The sequence below is a fragment of the Ascaphus truei genome, chromosome 2 (genome assembly GCF_040206685.1).
Source record: "Ascaphus truei isolate aAscTru1 chromosome 2, aAscTru1.hap1, whole genome shotgun sequence".
Classification (NCBI taxonomy): domain Eukaryota; kingdom Metazoa; phylum Chordata; class Amphibia; order Anura; family Ascaphidae; genus Ascaphus; species Ascaphus truei.
The window spans coordinates 12,960,527-12,983,111 of NC_134484.1; the positions used below are offsets into that span (position 1 = coordinate 12,960,527).

Genomic DNA, 22,585 nt, shown 5'->3' on the forward strand with positions numbered 1-22,585 from the left:
GTTGGCAACACTATAACAGTGAAACCATTCCCTAGCTGCTACACTGTTTTTATATATTGGCTGCGCTAGTGAGCTGCTGGAACAAACACTATGTTAAAACAGCCCCATAATGGGAACTGATGACATAATCACACGTCTATGTACAGTAGTTTCTTTTTCATTTAAACAGCCACCGCTCCCCTCAGTGTTTTGTAGATATATATGTGATTAGACCTTTGGAGACAGTCTAATGAAGGGTTGAGTTGAGCCATATTTATATTTACTTTATTCACTTAATGTCACTTTTTCACGAACCACTACTTTATTAGTATTATATTAATATCATATATTCTTATCACTTCTACTACACCTTCACTGGAGAGTGTTCGAGTGCCACCAAGTTTTTTTGTTTAAAATTCTGATAATATTATCGGCCTGATGAAGCGGAGATGCAGAGAGGAGAGAGAGAGCGGGAACGGATCCTGTACACGGACAGGGATGGGGGAGGAGGGCACCCTCAGGGGAAAAGCCAGGAGGGGCTGAAGCACCCCACACAATGTTTTGAACCTAGTATGTCTTTTTTTATAATAGGGTTGAGGGTACGGCTCCTGGCCTGCCTTTGGATCAGTGTCATCTTCTAGCCAGAGTTGAAGACTTAACTTCTGCATACACTGGGAGTGCTACATACAATGAAATGGTTAGATACAGCACAAAATATGTAACTATGTACATATCTTCAAAGATTAACAGGTGCACTCAGATATGTGTTGGATGTTTATTTACTGTGTACAGTATGTGTCCTCATATATTTTTATGTGTATGGCTAAGGAGCCTCAGACTACTGTATACAGTTTGAACTCATAACGTTAATCTCTGCTTCAAATAGAAATCTTCAAATTACAATTAGTGTACAGTACACACACACACACACACACACACACACACTTGCAGAACTGTACGGCTGTAATGTGTAGGTTGAATTGCTATTAGACTTTTAAGACAACAGCTCGCGATCGCCCACTTGAGTTTCTAGACGGTATTGCAGAAAACGCCAAAACGCAATTTTCTGCGCCCGATAGATGGATTCCGCGCACGATAGAAAACTGATAGAAACCCGAGTCAATTGCTATACGGTTGTAAAACATAGAGCGTCATGACCCGGTATTCAGAGCGGTACAGCGTGCGAGGCTTTAGAATAAAGGCTGGCGCAGCTGTATGTATAGTCTTTACACTAGTACCTCAAACATTTTTCTTTCACAGCCTCTTACATCAGGAATACTCTTTGTGACGGTAGGGGGTAGCCAACCTTCATAATAAAGTTGAAGCCCGGCTGGCTGCCCCTAAAAACAGTGTGTAATGGGCTATTTGTGCCCGCTCTCGGGATCAGTGAAATGTGTTGTGTTCCCCTGTAACCATGTTCCCTTAAACTGTCCACTGGGTTTGTAAGCTAAAGACCAGGTTTAGTGTACACCTTTACCAGGATCATTCATTGAGCAAAACAAGATAATGAAATTAATTGTAGTTTATTCACAGAAATAGGCATACACACAGTGAAACGCAAAATACAGACGAAAAGCACACTTGTTGGGGGTCGAAAATTAGACTGTTCTAGGTGCAGAGAACTCTTAACAGTTTTCTCCTTACCGGGACTTAGCCCGAAATCCTCTGGTTCCCAAATCGGCATGAAGTGCCACACACCACCGCTCCCTTCTCTTCTGAGAACTTGGACTTTTTCATGACCGGGTGTTCGTACCAAACTCCTGGAACTGAAATCGGCTTGCAATCCCAGCTGGGACCGCTACGTTCGATTACTAGAACTTGGCTGCAAAAAATGGGACTTGGAACCTTTTTTCGGGCAGGCTTCTTACTTTGAAAACGGAAGCCGGTTGCTCTGCTATTCGCGCAAGAGCACTTTTGAAAAGCCCGCCCTCACTTGTGGCGCTGAGAATCTCAAATCTGATTGGCTCAAGGGGATTTCTTATAGTATTTGGAAGTTCATTCACAAAACACTACAGCCAATCAGTGCGTGGGAACTTTCTCAGTAGCTAATCGGAGCCAAGCCGGTCTGGATAGCCGTGTCAGTGGGAAATCTGAAATTGCCAAGGGACATGCGCAAGATAGCCAGGGACGGAGGTGGCAAACTCATGCCACCCGCTGGGACAGGCTCCTCCAGGTCTGGCAGAACAAATGGTGGCCCGGACGACTGCCATTGTTCTCAGGACGTGGGTACTTGAGCCCTTCCCTTCTACCCAAATGGCTTTCACACCTCTGGCTACTTTGAACTCTGGTGTTCACTAGACTTACTGGGAACCAACAACTTGGTAGCCCTGACAGTCTGTGTGGGCATCGGTTCCAAAAGTCCCCGCTCATATACAGTGTACAACAGTACATACCAGAACTATTACATTATTAAATAAGAATACACTTTTAGTACTTTCCTAAGTCTCTTAGTTTGAGGAATAGAAAAGAAAGCTTCACTTCTTATTTCTACTTGCCTTTATTCCCCACACTCTATCTTTAGACTTATTCTGGACTCTGAGTCCCCTCACAACCTTATACAGATGCAGCGGCCGTTATTCTAACAAATCACGGAGCCGTTTTCGTGTGCACTACTGTACTCCCCGCGGCATTAAAGCTGCAGTTCAGTCCATATCCTGCATGTTTGTTTTTTTTAATAAATCAGTCCTGTAGTAAGAAAAAATACTTTTAGCATTTTCTGTTTTTAAAAAAACAACTTTGAAAGACCAATTTTCTTGTATTCTATTTTAACAGCCATTTACTAAGGCACTGCCCCTTCATGTCCTGTCACAAGCCCTGGCACACCCCTTTGTCAGCCCTGCCCTCCCTCTAGCACATGTCAGTGCAGGAGTGCTCATGAATATTCATGAGCTTCCACTGCCAGTCAAGCAGATTATAAACAAATGCCAGCTTTTAATATGTCACCAGATTTCGACCTATCAATACATGGAAAACGAATTGAGCTGCAGCTATACAGTTCTTTAGGTAATTAGAGATTGCACACATGAAACTATTGAAGTAAAAAAAATAAATGTAAAAAAAAAAAAAAAGACTGAACTGCAGCTTTAACACGGCCAATCGACCCAGGCACACGTGTTTATCGCGGTTGCTTTGTTTAAATTTCATGGATTCTGTTTCTTTGTATGCAATGAAATGAATTAATTGTAATGTGTACAATACTGTGCTATTGGTTTTTAAACACCTGAAATTGACACAGAACACTAAAATGCAATTTTTTGCACTCGCGTCTAAAGGCGGTATGGTTGGAAGAAATCACGCGCCATGACATGGGTATTCCGAGGTATAGAACGCGTGGAGTGTTCGAATAACAGCGCTGCATTTGTATATGGGTGGAACACCCATGAACCACAATATAGGTTCTGGGCTACCTGGGCATTAACTGGGGGTATCCCCCTCAACCTAGGGACCCCTTACAGTGACAGGGACACTTTTCATCCCTTTGCCTCATTTACCTTTCTGGGCTGTGCTGAAGCAGGGAACACTGGCGGTGAGTCACGCAAGTGTTTTAAAGGGGAGATATTGGCGGGACAATGTGCCTACATGTATCCGAGAATCAGGCATGATTCCCGGGTACATTTTTAGGGGAATCGACAATTCCGGACCCCAACTACCTAGGCACATTCTGACAATTTCTCCGCAAAACCCCCCTTGAAACTCATACCCTAGCAATCCCTGCTCGCTGGCATCCCAGGAAAGGCAAAAACACATAAAATCTTGTCGCAAATTACAAGTTATGCATGTACAAGCTGACACTCTTGAATCCTAATACTTGGATCAGGGGTAACCAAAACAGGGCTTGACCTTTATTGAGAGCCTGGTTGTATGTCTTTATTTATATAGCGCCAAAAGTGTACTCAGCGCTTCACAAATTATACAGTACAGGGAATTATAATTATACAATAAGTGAAGCAAAATCAGACAATAGGAAAGGAAAACCCTGCCCCGAAGAGCTTACAATCTAAGATGCCCTGTGTGGTTAGGGTCCCTCATAGGAAATAGCTACAGGACCGGGACTTTGGAAATAGGAGTTTAAGGGTGGATTTTGAGGGGCAAATAGGGTTAAAAACTGTGTAAGGGTTTGTTGACCGGTTATACCGGGAGTACTGTTATTTTACCTGCAAATAGTGCATGATTTGCGGGTACGCGCCTGTAGATAAAGATGGTGTGTTGTGTAGTGTTACTGCAACTCTATGTAATATATTTGCCCCACCAGCAAGTTCCACAATTGGGTTTTCAAACACAGTTGTAGAATCCAAGTTTTCAAGCACAAGTTTTAGAAATGTATTTTCTTGTAAAAAGGTTATCTCTATGAGAGCAGTCCTGGTAATTCGATTAGCCAGGATGTCTGCATAGAGATGTTGGATCAAAGGGGAGGATGGGAGTAGTGAGGTGTCGGGCCATTTGGTTGAGCGGTGAAGGATGGAGAAACCGGTCCAGAAACAAGGTTCCCCGCGGGGGAGACTCTTTATTCTCTGAGACACTGAGACAATCTTGGGACTTGGTCCAGTGAAGCACTGGCGGGCTTTTCAAAGGTGCTTTGCTCGCAATAGCAAAGCACTAGGCATTGAGGTGCCGGAGAAGCCTAGCCTAGCCAAGGACAGGTTCTGAGGAACGATGTTAATTGCTCCAGACTTAGTCCAGTGACGTGACCGGTGGGTGGCTTGGCATAGAAGTGCCGGATTAACCCGGCCAAGCAGAGGAAAAGCACAGGGAGCAAGTTCTTGGGACCATGTTCTGAGAATTGGACGGAGCTGAAACCAGCGGGGAGAGCGCGGTTGCTCTCCCGAAAAGAGTACCGTGTGTTCCTGGACATCGAGAGGACAGGGTAAGCCTACCTGAAGCAGGCGCCCTGCACCTAGTTGAGGCTAGTGACTCCCCCCAGACGGTATGTATTAACTGTATTTTGCGCAATACTTGTATGTCTGAGGGCTTGCCCGAATAAACCCAATTTATTCAATAATGCTAGGGCGCGAGGGGGAAGCTGAGTTGGCGCTTCCCTCTCCGTTTCAATTTGGGAGTGGGGAGGGGGGGCTAGGTTGTGTGCGCAGGGGTTGTGCGCATGCGCGGCGATTCCCACTCCGTCCCACGTGGGCTGCGGGGAGGCTGGGTTGCGCGCGCGGGGCCTGTCTTGGCGCTTCCCCCTCTGTCCCACGTTTGGGGTGGGTGGGGGCTGGTTGCGCACGTGGGACCTGTCTTGGCGCTTCCCCCTCTGTCCCGCGGGGGGGGCGGGGGGAATGGGGAGCGGGCCCACAGGCAGCAGGCAGGACACCCTGCTTGCCCTGCGCATGCACGGGGACCACAAGAATCGCCGCCATTTAATTTTTTTTTTTTTAATGTAATTAACTGGTGCCCAGCCGAGCAGGAGGCCCGGGGCCTGGGACGCCAGTATCCTTTGTTTCCCCCTGTTGGCGGCTCTGTACAGATGGCATGCCGTTTTACCCTGCTTCTCAGTAACATTACAGCGCCACACTTGCTTTGTATTAACACCAAGTATCGCAAAGTGTCTATTATTAGCTTAGGCTTGTATACATGAGTGTATCAAGATAGTAGCAAAAATATATGTTACCCTTTATGTAGTGCCTTACAATGTCTGTTATTGGTTCCTTTGCATCTGCATTCAGTTTTTTGCTATACAGCTTAGCTGACCGTGTTAAAAAGGGACAGCTGTTTTCTCACGGACCAGCTAGCAGGAGTCCAGTTTGAGGAGCCTGACATATGCTTATAGACATTGTACTGCTTATGATTTGCATCTAGGGATCAATGCTCCCATTATGAACAGGTTACCTAGCATGGGTTTAGGAGGAGCCTTATACCTCTAAGGCCTGGGACATAGAGGGTTCAGTCGCGCTCCTGCTCTGCCTCGCCTGCTCAAAATGGAGCTTTTTCCTATCCTTGCAGGCGAGGCAGTGAGCGCGCGCTGGGGTTGGGGCGGAGGCGGAGCAGAGGCGTGCCAAGAGGCGGAGCGGGAGGCGGGGCTTGTCCCTCGCTTCCATTGGATGTGAGCGGTCACGTGACCGCTCACATCGCTTCCCCGAGCGACAAATTTGAAACTTGCCTGTCTCGGCAAGGTTTCAGAGCCTCCGCACGCATCAGCACGCATGCGGAGGGGGAAACTATAGCCGCGCTGATGACAGATGCAGGAGGTTTGTGCATCTGTTCAGCGCGGCTCAGCCCGCCTCAGAAAGCTTCAATTTACTGTGTCCCAGGCCTTACACAGTATCACTACCACCTATATTTTAATACACGTGTTATATCCTTATTACTATTAAGTTGGAATAAAATTTCATGGTTTTGCGTCGCTTGGCATTTATTAGGTCGTCCACCTGGGACTATATATTTTGTCCTACCTATTTGTGCCCCCACAGAGTGCAGTTTTTGGGATTCTTTTTGGCCAGGACTCTTATTCTGACCATTTTTTCGTATAGCAATGATTATTTCTAGGCATGATATAAATATGTTTTTGTAACGCCTGTATGCCCGCAGACCTGGCCAGTCCCCAGTACTGAGGTTGGTAGGGTTATAACACGCACCCACAGCAGTGAGGGCGTGCCCGGAGTGTGGTAGTGCGTTGCCGGGCCTGTAGAAAGAAGGTTAAGGAATACTTGCAACGCCTTGGGATTCAGAGTTCGGATAGTCATGTCTGTGTGCAAGAGTCTAGGGCAATAGAGACAAGGATAGTGATGTCCATAAGTCAGAGTCCAGGGATAACAGAAGGCAGCAAGGTCATATCTGTAAGCAGGGTTCAAGGGCAGGAGAGAGCAGGGTAATCCAGTACAAAGCAGAGGTCAAGCCAGGGAGATCCAAGGGTAAGCAGGAGAAGGAACAAAAGCTGAAAGACACAGGAGAGCCAAGCATAGGACTGCACACACAGAGGTTACAAGAAGCTATGCAGAGCAATGAGCCCAGAGGACAGACAGGGGTTATAAAGGAGGGAACACCAATTGGAGAGAGAGGAGGAGCAGAGGGTGAAGTGAGAGGCAGCAGGGATAGGTCAGAAGGAGAAAGGGAGGAGATATGGTGAATCAGAGAGAGAGAGATGGCTTGTACAGCATGGGAGGCAGAGCCAGAGGTCTGGGGAGGTTTACAAGAGGAGCGTGTGCGTGCGCCCTCTGTAAGGTTAGGGTGCGCGCGCACAGGCTGTGTCAAGAGGCGCGCGGAGCGCCGCGGGGGCACCCGCCGAGGGAGGAGAGAGACGGAGGAGAGACTGCAGGAGGTAAGAGAACCGGAGGGAAGACACAGGGAGGCCGCAAGCAGGGAGTACTGCGGAGGGGATCGGGAGTTTGAGAACATGCGCGCGCCCTGCGGGGAACGCGCGCAGACGCTGGGAGAGCGTCAGGGGATGCCGCAGAGGAACGGGTGCGGGAGGAGGAAGGGAGAACAGAATGGGGAAGCAAGGAAGGGATATCAGAGGCAGGAGGAAGGACAGTGTCAGGGACGCATGGAGAGGAAGGAATCCCCTGAACCGTCACAGTTTTACCTTCGCTCTTTACGTTTTCTGTTTCTTTCTGGTACAGTACAGCCCCGGCCAGCTTTATTCTAAAGCGGCTGCAGCCGCGGGTTAAAAATAGCTGAGGACGGCGCGCGGCTATCGTCGGCCGGTTTTCCCGCGCCTCGGGCGATTTCAAAAATAATAAGCGCCATTAGCGCTTATCTATTGAAGCGGCCGCCGCGCGGGAAACTCCGATTCAATCGGAGAAAAGCCCCGCGGTTGGCCCGCATTTAACCCGGCAAGCTTTAGATTAAAGCTGGCTGGGACAGCATGTGAATTGTCAATTATTTGGGTTGGAATTAATAAATGGAAAAATGATTTGAAATAGTCCTCACTTCCCTTCCAGACAAAGATGCTATAATCCATGTACCCTTATTGATGACAATAAAGGCTGCAATATCTGCACTTAAGGCAGGTGGTCTGAGGAGATACATTAGTAAATGAAGAATAACTAATTACAATGAACAAACTACACAAAACAGCCGACCGTTTCTACAACTAAAACTATTTGTGGACAGTATCTGCCTGAGGCTCACTCCGTCCATTCATTACAGGTTGTGCTTTGGTCACCAGTAATTGAAGGCCAGAAGTGGACCGGTGTGGCTAGGGTGGTAATTGTCTGTCGTATTCATGGAAACTGAGATTCCCAAACACAAGAGGGACCTATATAATGAGAGGTGCAGCTGTGTGTACACTGCACTTACTCACAATGGCAACCTGGCAAGCTATTCTCCTGGTGACGGCTCTCTGCATCGGCACAGGTAAGGTGCTGCATTATTTCCAGGTGTAATCCAGTCTGCGGCTCCCAATATAAAGTGTAACACTTACTTACTCCAGGCATCTTCCAAAAAGAGCTGTAATGCTTGTTACTGTTATTTTCTCTTTTTTTTATTATTCTTTAGCATTCACGTGACACTTATTGGTGGGTGAGGGGGGCATCTCATAGAAAATGTCTATTGATTAAATGCATGATATACGCTATAATTTCTAAGCAGAAATTAAAGAGATTGGGGGGGAAATGAATATTTCCAGGGCTGATTTCTTTTCCAGTCTCTTCCCAGTAATACCTCTGTGATTTTTCCTTTAAAGTAGAAGATAAAACATAATGATTGATGCCCCATTAGCCATGTAATTCACCCAATGTGCCCTTTTAGCTGCAACTAGTGGAAACACTGGCAGTGAAATGGTTATTTTTTTTACGGCATTTTCCCTGTTACTTCTACTGGGCGGTCGTACCATGTATATACAACTCTTTTAGTGACAATCCTGCAGCTTCAGCGCATGGTCTCTTATTCTTGTGCTTTTTTTTCTTATTTATACCCTCCATGTATTCGATAAGCACCAGCACACTCTGTCACCCCTCTCTACGTATGTTCATACTGTGTCCTTCAGTCTTTCTTGATGAAAAGATTTTGGGGGCACCATTAGTGTTCTCAGTTTTGCCTTTGAACACTTGGATTGTTACACATCAATGGGTGTATTGGCCCCCTGACATTTGTGGGATCTTGGGCTTAATCTATCTACGAAATATTTCCTGAAAGTGAAGAGGTTAAAATATATCAGCCAAGTACAAGGGTACAGTATTTAAAAAAAAAAAAAATTTAAATTTTTTTTTTTTTTTTATGGCAAAGAAAAATTATTTGGGAGACTTTTTACGATCTTTATTTAGTCTATTTTGGTAAAAAAAAATAATGTTCAAATCTACAGGTAAATTGTCATAATTAAAAAGACAGATCATTAGTAAGGAAGACGTACGTTTCCGAATTTAGCAGATTTAACCAAAAGGAAAACATTTATTTCCAACAAAATAAAGATACGCTAAATGATCACTTTAATAGTGATTGAATCCTTCTATAACAGCTGATTTATACTGATACATTATTCATTTATTTTTGGGTCCGCGATGATGTACTGCCCGTTTAACCTTTTCACTGCTAGAGGGTCAGTTAGAGAGAAATTCCCACACAGTCCCATAAAAGAGACAATGTTTTGTGTGTGTTTCTTTGTATACTCTTTAGACCTTCGCTACCTACACCCGTATACACAGAGGCACCCGTATAATATAGCAGCTGTGTGTATACTAGGAAAACACTACATTTGATTCTGCTTTGTGGGATGAGCGATTAAACCTAATAGGACAAAACAAAGTTTGAAATTACATTAATTTGTAGCTTTTGTCATCATGCTGTCCTAGTATTGTCAAACTTCCATTAAAATTGGTAATAATTGGCCAATTTAATTCTCTCGCTATTGTGTGTTATTATTATACAAACCTACAAATAAGCCGCGTTTCCACTGACATTCGAGGCTCCGGCAGTGAAGTTGCCCAGAAAGGCGGCTATTGTCTGTCACGACGATCAAGCGCTGTGTGGAAGTCAAACAACAATGTAAACACTGAATATCACCTGAACGCTCACAGTATTGGGACTTGAAGAGAAATGTGTTTAATACTGAATACAAACTGCAAAACACTTCCATGTAACAATCTCATCCGCAACAAACAGTCCGAAAGGTGAAACACGAAAAAAAAAAGAATTATTCTTGTGATGATAATATCATGAGATATTATGTATTGTTATCCATGTGGTGCTTCAAGGGTTAATGTGATTAGAGTTTTATTTTAAAAATACCATATGTTGGGTTTGCAACAGGTCAGGACCTTTTCTGGGCTTGTGCTCATCTTCAAAGAGAGCTTAATTGGGGGTGCCTATCCTGTATGGCCCATTAAATGTACCAGGTGGGTTGCTTGTTGCTGATAGTCTCAAGATAAGGGCAGTGGTCTGCCAGAGGTGGGAATAAAATGTGGCCCATGTCACAACTTTGTAAACATGATTTTTTTAGAGCTAGCTTCAAAGGCATTCTCTGGAGGGTTCTGCAGGGTTCAGGGGGCGTGGCTAAGAAAGTATTAAATCAAAGGGTGTCAATATCATGGGATGTCATCTCCTCTGCATAATAAGAGTTACAAATCTGTAATCATGTCACAGAATGGCATGTTCTGACATGACACACACTGCATGTTTAACAGGTACTATGGGATAGATATTCATTTGTTGCTCATGTTTAGGGGTAAGACGGACATGCTTAGTCTTGTCGCGTCCGCGTTCGCCATGAGCGCCCGAATGTATTGACTTGACTCGTGTGTGTAAGTACTGTATTAGTTAAAGAATGTTATGAGTACATTTAGATATTGAAGAGGAGTTGAAACGTTGTTTGTAAAGATTTTTATTTTTTACTTTGTCATAAAACTGTCGATCTCGCAGCTGATTTATGACGGGGTGGGCTTATGTTGTTTCAATGGGAAAGAATACTACATAAGACAACAAAGTTTCATGAAAAATCAGATTTCAACACAGGGGTGTTTGGACCAAACACGTGATATCTCATGTTCTGTACCAGTGACTTCTCTGGGAGAAAACATATGGCATCTGGTAATGTATAGGGTTTTCTGGTAATGTATAGGGTTTTCTTTTATGTTATAGCCTTTTTATTTTGAGAAACTGTTATGCATTTATTGTAATTGTACGTTCTTGTAATCCCTGTTCTGTAACCTAAGCACTGTCTTTTTATATATATTAAAACATTTAATAAGTGAAGCTTGGGACTCTGAATTAACTGTTGCACGCTCTGGAGAGAGTATTTACATTTTCTGACACCTTTTGCTACAACGGATGTGTGTTAAAGTGCATTTTTTGGGGGATCCGTGATGATGTACTGCCCGTTTAACCCTTTAACTGCTAGAGGGCCCAGAGAAAGGGTTAGAGGGTTAGAGTTTTTTTTCTATAATAAACAGGGACCCTGGCAAATATATTCATTTTAAATCTTATTTTTATTTGCATATCTCGGGTGGTGGCGGCGTATAGATATGATTGCAATTGAGTACGGGGTTAATATTAACTCATCGGATGTACCTTGCACAGGCTAAAGGTGAGTTGGCTAGAGTAGCCGTGTGTATTAACTCAAGTTGCATATCTAAGTCACGTGCCCACTTGTGTGCAGTTCCTGATAGGTGGTATATGGGGACAGATTTAGGGCAGACGTTACTTATTTGAAGGACCTTTGTGAAGGTGAAAGGTGGGGCAGCTTGCGGGTTGTGTATTAATCCTTGTCCTTTAAGGGAGATATTGTCCATTTGAGGGACCTTTGCGGAGGTGAAAAGAGGGACCTCTTGCCAGCAGAGTATTAACCCTTGTCCTGTATGCAGGTCATGTGCTCACAGGTGTGCCATACCTGACAATTCTCAAAAAGGCTGTGATTTATGAACATAGTTTCATGGTAGATGAAGTTAAAAAAATATGTCCCTCGAGTTCAATGTGTGATAAATTTAAATAATAATAACTATTTCATATAGCACTTTTCTCCCAATAAGCTTCATAATCACAGTGTAGCACAGTATAGCACAGCACAGTATAGCGCGCAGTGCGCAGCACATAGGAATGCTAGACACAGTCCCTGCCCCGTAGAGCTGACATTCTATGATTTTGGTGCCTGAGGCACAGGGAGATAAAGTGACTTGTCCAAGGTCACAAGGAACTGACACTGGGAATTGAACCAGGCTCCCCTGATTCAAACTCAATGTCGTTATCAGAGTCAGTGCCTTTAGATGACAGATATCTGTCCTATATTTGTATTTTCAATATATTGATCCAGAGGAAGGCACACACAAACCCTCAGTGAAACATTATTCAATGTCTCATAAGGGAAAAAATAAATTCCTTCCTGACTTCAAATAATGGCAATCAGATTTCTCCCTGGATCAACATTCGTCCCATCTTTACTTTATTAGGTATGTCCCTGTATAACTTTTCTTTCTAAAATGATGTCAAACCTTTTTTTGAACAAATCTATTGTATCTGCCATCACAGTCTCCGTGGGTAATGAATCCTACATTGTAACTGCCCTTACTGTAAAGAACCCTTTCCTTTGTTGCTGGTGAAATCTCCTTTTCCTTAAGGGATGGCCCCGAGTCCTTAGAACTGACCGTGGGATGAATAGTTCTTTTGAAAGCTCCTTGTAGTGACCCCGAATATATTTGTATATAGTTATCATATCCCCTCTTAAACACCTTTTCAAATGTAACACCTCTACCCCCGGCGAACAGAAGAGGGGCCAGACCAAAACAGTCCCAAAGTGTGTGTGTGTGAGAAACTCGGTGGTGTTACCTCAGCTCAAGGTGCTGGAAATCCGTGCAGGGCTGGTATGATCGGCAAAAATAAAGATGGAGGGCACCAGGAACTTTTGTTGAACTTTATTAACAGGCAACTTCAGGTCAACAGCAAGACAGTTTTTCAAGAATTAGACACGTGCCCTCAGGTTTCCTCAGGCTTGTAGGTACTGTAGATCAGCTCTTTTGCAAGCCTTCTTCTGCTGCCTAGGTCAGAACTGGAACCTTCCTGCAATTCCTAGCACTCCCACCCAGGACTCCTTCCTAAGCCCTGGGGTGAGGAACCTACTCCTTGCTGTGGCTGGATTCCTTTCAAGTGCTGTGTTTCTAGGGCCCCATACGTAGCTGGGAGACTTTCTCTAATGCAGAAAACAAAGTTGCTACCCTTTTACAGGGCTAGGAGACCCCCTCCTCGTGTTCCTCCTGGGATCTGAGGAAAATATCCAGGTCCCAAACATTTATAACCTTAGTTCCCACCCCTGTTGTTGGGCAGGAAAGGAGAATGCTTGCTTAACTAAATCATCCCCTAAAGGGTTGATTTTTCCAAGACCTTCAGAAGGAAATAATTTCACCAATCACTGAGCTAAGTGATCTGCAACATATAATTGGTTACTTCAAATAAGTTACATGGAATAAGTTACTAGGGCCTGTAAAGGAAGTAACCCCTTAACTCCCTGTAGGGACCAGGACTCGTCAAGATACATTTTTAGTATACCACAAGGATGTTACATAAACAAATCTAATTTCGCTAGCCTCTCCTCCATAAATCAGATTGTCCATGCCCTTTATTAATTTGGTGGCTCTTCTCTGCACTTTCTCTAGTTCCATAATGTCTTTTCTAAGGAGTGGTGCCCAAAATTGTACTCCATATTCAAGGTGTGGTCTTGCTAATGCTTTGTATAGGGGGATAATTATGTTTACTTCCCTTCCATCCATTGCCCGTTTAATGCAAGATAAGATCGGACATCGTGGATATTGTAAAAAAAAACAATCAAATACCTATTGTGTAGTGCAGCGGTGCGCAAACTGGGGGGCGCGCCCCCCTGGGGGGGCGCAAGATTGTTTAGGGGGGGCGCAGGAAGCAGCGGCGATTTTGCCAGGAGCAGAGGGAAAAAAGCCGTCTGCAGCTGCAATTTTTCTTTTGGCCATTAGGTGGCGCTGTGCTGCGCTGTGCTACAGTACACAGCAGCATCTCGTTGCTTCCTGCTTCCTGCGTGTGTGACATGGGGAGAGGGGGTGAGTGAGACTGGGACATGGGGGGGGGGGGGGTGAGTGAGACTGGGACATGGGGGGGGGGGGGTGAGTGAGACTGGGACATGGGGGGGGGGGGTGAGTGAGACTGGGACATGGGGGGGGGGGGTGAGTGAGACTGGGACATGGGGGGGGGGGGTGAGTGAGACTGGGACATGGGGGGGGGTGAGTGAGACTGGGACATGGGGGGGGGGGGGGTGAGTGAGACTGGGACATGGGGGGGGGTGAGTGAGACTGGGACATGGGGGGGGGGTGAGTGAGACTGGGACATGGGGGGGGGGTGAGTGAGACTGGGACATGGGGGGGGGGGGTGAGTGAGACTGGGACATGGGGGGGGGGTGAGTGAGACTGGGACATGGGGGGGGGGGTGAGTGAGACTGGGACATGGGGGGGGGGGTGAGTGAGACTGGGACATGGGGGGGGGGGTGAGTGAGACTGGGACATGGGGGGGGGTGAGTGAGACTGGGACATGGGGGGGGGGTGAGTGAGACTGGGACATGGGGGGGGGGGTGAGTGAGACTGGGACATGGGGGGGGGGTGAGTGAGACTGGGACATGGGGGGGGGGGTGAGTGAGACTGGGACATGGGGGGGGGGTGAGTGAGACTGGGACATGGGGGGGGGTGAGTGAGACTGGGACATGGGGGGGGGGGTGAGTGAGACTGGGACATGGGGGTGAGTGAGACTGGGACATGGGGGGGGGGTGAGTGAGACTGGGACATGGGGGGGGTGAGACTGGGACATGGGGGGGGTGAGACTGGGACATGGGGGGGGGTGAGACTGGGACATGGGGGGGGTGAGACTGGGACATGGGGGAGTGAGACTGGGACATGGGGGAGTGAGACTGGGACATGGGGGAGTGAGACTGGGACATGGGGGAGTGAGACTGGGACATGGGGGAGTGAGACTGGGACATGGGGGAGTGAGACTGGGACATGGGGGAGTGAGACTGGGACATGGGGGAGTGAGACTGGGACATGGGGGAGTGAGACTGGGACATGGGGGGGAGTGAGACTGGGACATGGGGGGGAGTGAGACTGGCACATGGGGGGGGAGTGAGACTGGCACATGGGGGGGGAGTGAGACTGGCACATGGGGGGGGAGTGAGACTGGCACATGGGGGGGGAGTGAGACTGGCACATGGGGGGGGAGTGAGACTGGCACATGGGGGGGGAGTGAGACTGGGACATGGGGGGGGAGTGAGACTGGGACATGGGGGGGGGACTGGGACATGTGGGGGGAGTGAGACTGGGACATGGGAGGGAGTGAGACTGGGACATGGGGGGGTGGGAGAGTGAGACTGGGACATGGGGGAGTGAGTGTGAGACTGGGACATGGGGGAGTGAGTGTGAGACTGAGGCATGGGGAGGGTGTGAGTGACATGAGGGGGGTGAGAGTGTGAGATGGGGAGGGGGGTGAGAGTGAGTGTGACATGGGGAGGGGGGGTGAAAGAGCTACATGGGGATGGGGATGAGAGAGACATTGGTGGGAGGGAGGGAGACACTGGCAGGAGGGAGAGAGACACACAATGGCTGGAGGGAGAGTGTGAGAGAGACACCGGGTGGAGGGAGAAACAATAGCTGGTTGGAGAGTGCAAGAGAGACACTGGGGGGAGGGAGAGGCAATGGCTGGAAGGAGAGTGAGAGACAATGGAGGGAGGGGGACACTAGGGGGAGGGAGAAAGAAAGAGAGACACACAGGGGGAGGGAAAGAGAGTGGGGGGAGACACTGAGGGGAGGGATAGAGAGGGACTGGAGGGGGAGTGAGAAATACAGGGAGTTGGAGAGACTGGAAGAGGAGTGTGAGACTGGAAGAGGGGAGAGAGTGAGAGACAATGGGGGGAGGGAGAGAGTGAGAGACAATGGGGGGAGGGAGAAAGAGACACACACTGGGGGGAGGAAAAGAGAGTGGGGGGGAGGGGGAGACACTGAGGGGAGGAATAGAGAGGGACTGGAGGGGGAGTGAGAAATACAGGGAGAGACTGGAAGAGGTTAGAGAGGTCCTGAGGTGTTCTAATGTGGCGGGAAGAGAGAGATTAATAATACAGCAGAAATGGGAACGCTATTAGACAAATATTATAATATTTATTTTTAAGTTATGTAATTTGTGCTATAAATACTTTTTTTGTAGACGCGTGGCGGGGGCGTTACAAAGCTGGTTCGCCCTCAATGGCTGAACCAGCTCACGTGCGCTGACGTCATGTGATTTTGATTACATCAGGCAGGGGGGGCCCGAGAAATTTCATGGATGAAAAGGGGGGCTCGGCATAAAAAGTTTGCTCACCCCTGGTGTAGTGTATAATTATCACTGTCACCAAGATGTCAAAGTCAAGCTACAGGTTGTTGTTGTTGTTATACAGTGTTGTTTTGTTACCGTGGTTATCAATTTATTTTAATATTTAATTTCTCTGAGACGGTTGGAGAAAATTGTCTGAATTTAGTACAAGTTGCAAAATAATCCATTTAATGTTTTGTATAAAGTATCTGGATGATGAAAGAGGTCACAAAGTCTAGTAGAAGTCTTCACTTCGCTCGCTCATCCAATTACTAGATCTTTTTTTTAGGTGAGGGGTCGAGTCTGGTATGGACATGGTACCATGGCATACAAAGTACCACTGCTTTTTATTCACAAATCTTCTCTTGCACTCCCTTTTTTAAGGATTTAAAAAAAAAATATTTAAAAAAAAATCCTTATCTCTTTCTGTTTTCAAAATGGAAACCTTTCTATCGCGAGATTCCTGTGCTCTTAAAATCCAGCAGTGTTACTACATGTAACCCATTTTTGTTGCCCGAGGGAGATGTACGTATTGCAATGGATTTAAATATAGAAAGTTCTGGCATCAAAGGGCTGAATTCCCTGTTGGGAATATGTGTAAATAAACCATTATCTCTTCTGTTCCCAGGATATTCCTTATCGTGTTACACATGCACCTCGCAGAGCAGCAATGCCAACTGCATGACTGCAACTAACTGCACGGCATCTGATACCTCCTGCATGACTTCAGTCGTTGGTGCCGGAGTCGGTAAGGCCCAGACTTTAGGAAGTTACCGAACCTAAAAGCTATACCTGTATGGTACCCCCAGTGGGCCAGATACAGGATAACAGCATGTTGGGCGGTGGAAAGAGTGTGTCTAAGTCTGTTTCCAATTAACAGCATAGTGGTGGGGAGCTGGTAATGTGTGTAGCAACTCATATATACTCTCAGTGGTTGTAAAACCTCTCCTCGGGGACCATCAGCCAAACCCAAAACAGTTTTTAGGAATGACCAATACATTTTCACAAAGCACCAGATTATCACCTGAATATGAAATTGACCCCAAAATCCTGGTCTGGATCATGGCCCAGAGGAGAGGTGAGACACTCATATACTCAATACAGCATGTTCCCTTTTTAAGGGTAGCTGGGTGAAGTGTTGCCTCTTGGCTTCTGATTACAGTAAATTGTTTTTCTTGGTCAAGTTTTTTTTTTGTCTTTTAACCTGTGGTTTACAGTAAAAATACCTTCAAGATTGAATCCCCCACTTTAATATGCGGTGTTACTCCAGGGACCCCCTCAGACCATTTTGGATTATACAGCCGTCTCTCCCCAGATTCCAGGCGTATCCGTGTTTTAACATGTCTTTTCCATTTGTCTCCAATAGCTGGTGTGTCCTTTTCCTCCATCACCAAGACATGCACCTCATCCTGCACACCGAGCAACTTCGGTTTCTCTGTCGCCTCCACTTCAGTTACCTGCTGCTCCACCGACTTGTGCAATATCAGCGGGGCCACCAGCGTAAAGACCAGCTATGCGGCCCTCGCTCTGTCCATGGGACTCATCTTGGCCCTGCTGAAAAATCCAGCTCTGTAATGAAGGAGAAGCTCAAACCAATCCCGATGTTTCCAGTTGTTTATTCTACCCCATAAAATAAAATTGGATTTGAACCTAACAGAAAATAAACCTAACAGGAATGTCTTTATTACATGGGAGAGGGTACGGCAGGCAAAGAAGGGGCGTCAGCTTTTGGCTTGTGTCCTTCGTCCCCATGGAAATGCTGCATGGGGACATGCTTGGAATAGAATTGCTTATGTACCGTAATATTAGCTTTCCATCACAGCAGAAGCTCAATGGGAGATGGCAGGTTACTAGTTGAATTATGCTATTTAGGTATGAAGTATTACTTTGGGGAAAAGGTGAGAGACTCACTTGGCTCTGTCCCATATATGTACTTTAGAGTAAATCTGTACAGGGTAGAAAAATTACAGGAAATCAACTTCAGTTTTATTATGGTAGGTAGTGGAGAATCCCAAGCCATAATACACAGTAGTAGAATCCTCCCAAGGGGGGTAGGTGGAGCACAGCAGGAAGGGAAACAGACTGGGATAGGGCACACCCAAATAATAAAATCCAATTTATTGGGGGATAGACAAGGGAGACATCCAAAAATAGGGTATTGGGGTAACTCTGACGCGTTTCGGGCAGGTGCCCTTTGTCAAAGAGTATATCCCTAGACTACAAACTGGTATGTTTATATAGGCATCCATTGTAAGCTATCTCCGAACCCAGAAGTGACGTCAGTCACTCTCCAAGGGAGCACAACTGAACACACCACAGAGTATGTGGGGTCAGTCAGACACTCCCAGTGTAGGTAACAGCACCATCTAGGTGGGAGGAATAAGCATGCACAGGCTCAAACAATATGCAGTTCAGCATCATATCGTGTGTATGACTCAGTGAGCAGAGAAGCAGGTCCCAGTCCTGCTTGCGAGCCTTTTGTAGTGCATCCGTGTGTGCGCTGGCGTGTGGATCACTGTTGCGGCTGTGGCTGTCACAGGTAGCGTGTACCCTTAAAGGAACAGCATCTTCTCCACGTGGACCTAGCAAGTCTACGGTGTTTGTGGTTTGTGGTATCGCTCCCGTCTTATTGAGATGGTGTGCTGGTGTTTACACTGAAGAGGCTCCTTACGTAGTCTTCAGTGCTTTGGGCTGGATCCTCTGAGGCTATCCGTCTGTACGGTTACTCCCTGCCATCCTGTTGCGCGGCTACTTCTAAGACTTCGGCTTGGGCTATGTCGGCAGCAGCTTCCCTTTCTTGATTTAGGGCCTCTCGGTTAACGTCCACCTCTCTTTTTCCGTGCAGCGTAGGCAGTGGCAAACAAAGTTCTGTGTGCTATGAACTGTCTGTCTGCAAAGCTGCTGCCTTGTGTGCAAAGTTGTTTGCTGGCTGTGTGCAGTGTAAGCTGATAGTTGTACTTCTGCAGGCTGTGTGCAGTGCAAGCTGATTGTTGATAGTAAGGCTGCTGCTTGTCAGTCTGCAGAGATTGCTCTGTGTAAGCATAAAGTCTTTGAGTAGCAGCTCCTGTATGTGTCTGTAAGGCACGGTCCTCCTTTTCACTATTCTGAGGCCAGAGTCATGTGTAGTATGAATTGCCCAGATAGCTTCAACTCGTTCCTGTTACAAGCACAACAAGTACTTTGTCTTTTCTTCACTTTATTGGGGAAATCATACATTCACAAAGGCACTTGTGGATGATGGTGTTGTGGGAGAATGTCTCTATGGTGAGTGTGCTTGATAGTGGGGAAAGGTGAAAAGGACGAGGCCTTGCCAGTAGAGAGAATAACAGAAGGTACTCACTCAGCCAATGTAGAAGGTAAAAGGAAGTGAGAGGGAATCTGGGTAGCAGGATAGTCTGGGGACAGACCATCTGTGAGCAAGGCAGAGGGGGAGAGCAGACTAGCCCATTCTGAAAGAAAGGCTGAGGTAGCTATAGCAACTCATTGACTATGGCTATGTAAACAACATGTGTATCAAAATGTTGCCTTTTACACATGCAGCAAGCTGCTGGAACAGGGAAAATAACAGGCAGCTAACTAGGGAGAAATGAATCCCATAAGCTGCAAAGGGAGACAGAGGAATATGGAATCTAGTTCCAGGACATCAATTATAAATACATGCAAATAAGGAACTGATATGAACCGACATAATGAAAAACCGAATGTCATCCACAATGAGAACATGTAGAAGTACATAAATAAAATAAAAATTAATACAAAAAGTCCCTATAATATAAATAAAATTAAATGAAAAATTAAAAAGTATGGGACAATTACTATCTTAAATGCAGGTCAAGGAAAAATTGGAAAAGGGGGTGGAAAGGGGGAGGTCTGGCTTGCCCTCTTGGTTAAAAGGTCTGACTTGGTCTCTCCCCATTAAACCTTAAATACCACTCAGAGTTATGCCTCAGTAAAGGCTACTACTAATATATGAGTTCATTTGTGGCATTGGTTGCATATATGGGGCTCACAGCACATTGAATGCCCGCACAATTCCTGCACTAGGACCTGATTACATACTCCATTGTTTATTTATATGGCTCACACAAAGGGACATTAAGAAGAATGCTTTATTTTTGACCTGTTCATAGGTCTGTTGCACTGATATCTAGACTGTATGATTAGCTTGTTTCATAATACACAGTATGCATCACCTAATTCTTAGAATGGCATTTTAGGTCAATATACTATACAGCAATTATTATGTTACATACAGCAAAACACATTTTCAGAATTCCACGGATTTCACTATTACAACTCAATATTCATGTATTGCTGACCTCGGTTCATGTCATTGAGATTCTAGCACATTCCTGGTTCTTCAACTCTATTTTTTACCACAGAAAAGGACTATTATGTTCCAGAATTTGCTGACGTTCAGAGCTAGATAACAAGAATTGGATCACAATTTCATTAGGACACCCCTAGATGGATACTACTGGAATAATCAAGTCCTGTACTTCAGTACTATTGAGTTATGAGTCTATCCCTCATTTCACACAAGGCAACTGGTCAACTGAAGACTTCTGGCACACTTTCATGGTGTATTACCGTTAATAATTTGAAAGCCAAAAGATAAATCTGCACTCACACGTACAGTAAAATGTTGTCAAAAAAGCACATCCGACAAGGCCCCATTCTTACAATATGGTAACAATGCCAACAGTATCAAGTCTTCTCCACGTGCCGCTTACTTGCCATTTCTCTTGTCCTCTCCTTGAGGGTGGTTGTAATGCATGGGTCACAGTCGGACAACATTACGCCAAAGAACCAAGGGGGGGACTGCATCCACATGCTGCCCTCACGCACTTGACGTGACTCTCTTACTTCGGGGAAAGTGGGCATGTCCCAAAGTAGCCCATATTTTTCTAAATGGCCATATAAATGTTTTGTGTGCAAGGATCAAACAGTGAAAGGAATGTCTGTGAAACTTCTGGTTCTTAAAGATGGTTACATAGGATAAAATGACCTGGGTTGTGGGTGAGGAGTAACTTTGCCACTGGCGGTATGTACTGTATATGTGAATAACAAAATAAAACACATACATTCTTGTATCTGTTCCGTCAGATACATGAGTGAGAGACAACATGTGGAGAGACACCTGTGCACAAAAAGGAGAAAACCCTAAGATACCTGGGGTATATGCTAATTTGGATATGCTAAGTATATTTCAATGACTTAAAATAACATATAAGTCAGGTATCTCAGGTGCGCTCCTTACTGTGCACAGGTGTCAGTCCACGTGTTGTGGAGTGCCAGAGTGCAACACTCGTTGTGACCACTTGCGTGCCCCTGGGTGTGATCACCACATCACTGATGAGAGAAAAGGAAGATGAGGAGGACTCGCGTTCTGTTTCTTGTAGCCAGATCATGCTCAGCGCTCCACAGGTTCACCCCTAGAAAATGGGCAGAAAGTTGCTAGAACCTCCCCCGGGGTCTTTTCCCTGCCCCGCATGCTGCCGTGCACTCTTCGTGTGTTTCAGGTTGTAACAACGCTGGCCCTGGCTTTCAGTCTCCCTCGCTGCATGCAGGCCGATTAAATAATCCCAGCTGAGCTACGCCTTTAAATATCTGACACTTCCCAGTCTAGGCTCAGCCCTACAGCTTCTACGTCAGTGTAATAAAGCCAACATTTCTAACTCTACTAATTGTTACCAATCGATACTATAATTCTAAATTGGATTCCGTTTTACGTTTGTTTGTATGTCCGAAGCATCGATATCTCACAAACGTCACCACGTAGCACAACGAAACTTGGACTGGACATTCTGTGGCAGATTTGTAGGTCAACGCAACTATTTTGAGGTTCCAATGTGACTCACCTCCCAAATGATGGACATTCTAAGTTGCCCTCGGCTGTCCACTGAGTATATGAGTATAGTGAAGGCGTCCCTGTCTTAAGGCCGTTCCCTATACCATACAGTAATTCTCTACAGTGTCTCAGGGGACTAGCTGGGCCCTGGGGATTTATCTCTGGCCTAGTCCCTGCATGCAGAAGATCTCTTCCTGTAGATTCTGTCTGATCCCAAACTCCGACAGCTCACTACGTGCAACTGGCACTGGTGATATAACTGTAAGGATGTGTTAGGAATGTGTACATATATATGTGGGTTCCGCGCTGTTACTAATGCAGGAAGTGCCATACTGTTCTTTTGCAAGTAAGATTACTGTGTGTATAGCAAGGTTGCGCATGCGCGAGGAAAGCGCGCGAACGGCAACCAATCCGGCGGGACTTTGGGGTTGAACTTTGAACTGTGAACTGTGGAGAAGTCAGCTGAGGCTGGGGACCAATAGGGTGATCGGATTTTGGAGAGGAGAGAGACAGGAAGCGTGTGGGAGGACACACGAGTGAGAG

General features: G+C 46.1%; 1 protein-coding gene across 1 annotated transcript; it reads left to right on the forward strand.

Annotated features, from left to right (window-relative positions):
- Positions 1-8,112: 8,112 nt before the first annotated feature.
- On the forward strand, positions 8,113-17,856 carry LOC142475729 (lymphocyte antigen 6E-like). Its single transcript, XM_075581476.1, has 3 exons — positions 8,113-8,268; positions 16,820-16,939; positions 17,558-17,856. The coding sequence occupies exons 1-3, from the start codon at positions 8,178-8,180 to the stop codon at positions 17,764-17,766; spliced, it is 420 nt and encodes a 139-aa protein (XP_075437591.1). The 5' UTR covers positions 8,113-8,177; the 3' UTR covers positions 17,767-17,856.
- Positions 17,857-22,585: the final 4,729 nt, after the last annotated feature.

Coding starts and splice junctions, on each gene's coding strand:
- LOC142475729 (XM_075581476.1), top strand. CDS start 8,178: ATGAGAGGTGCAGCTGTGTGTACACTGCACTTACTCACAATGGCAACC. Junction 8,269..16,819: donor GGCTCTCTGCATCGGCACAG/GTAAGGTGCTGC, acceptor TTCTGTTCCCAG/GATATTCCTTATCGTGTTAC. Junction 16,940..17,557: donor AGTCGTTGGTGCCGGAGTCG/GTAAGGCCCAGA, acceptor TGTCTCCAATAG/CTGGTGTGTCCTTTTCCTCC.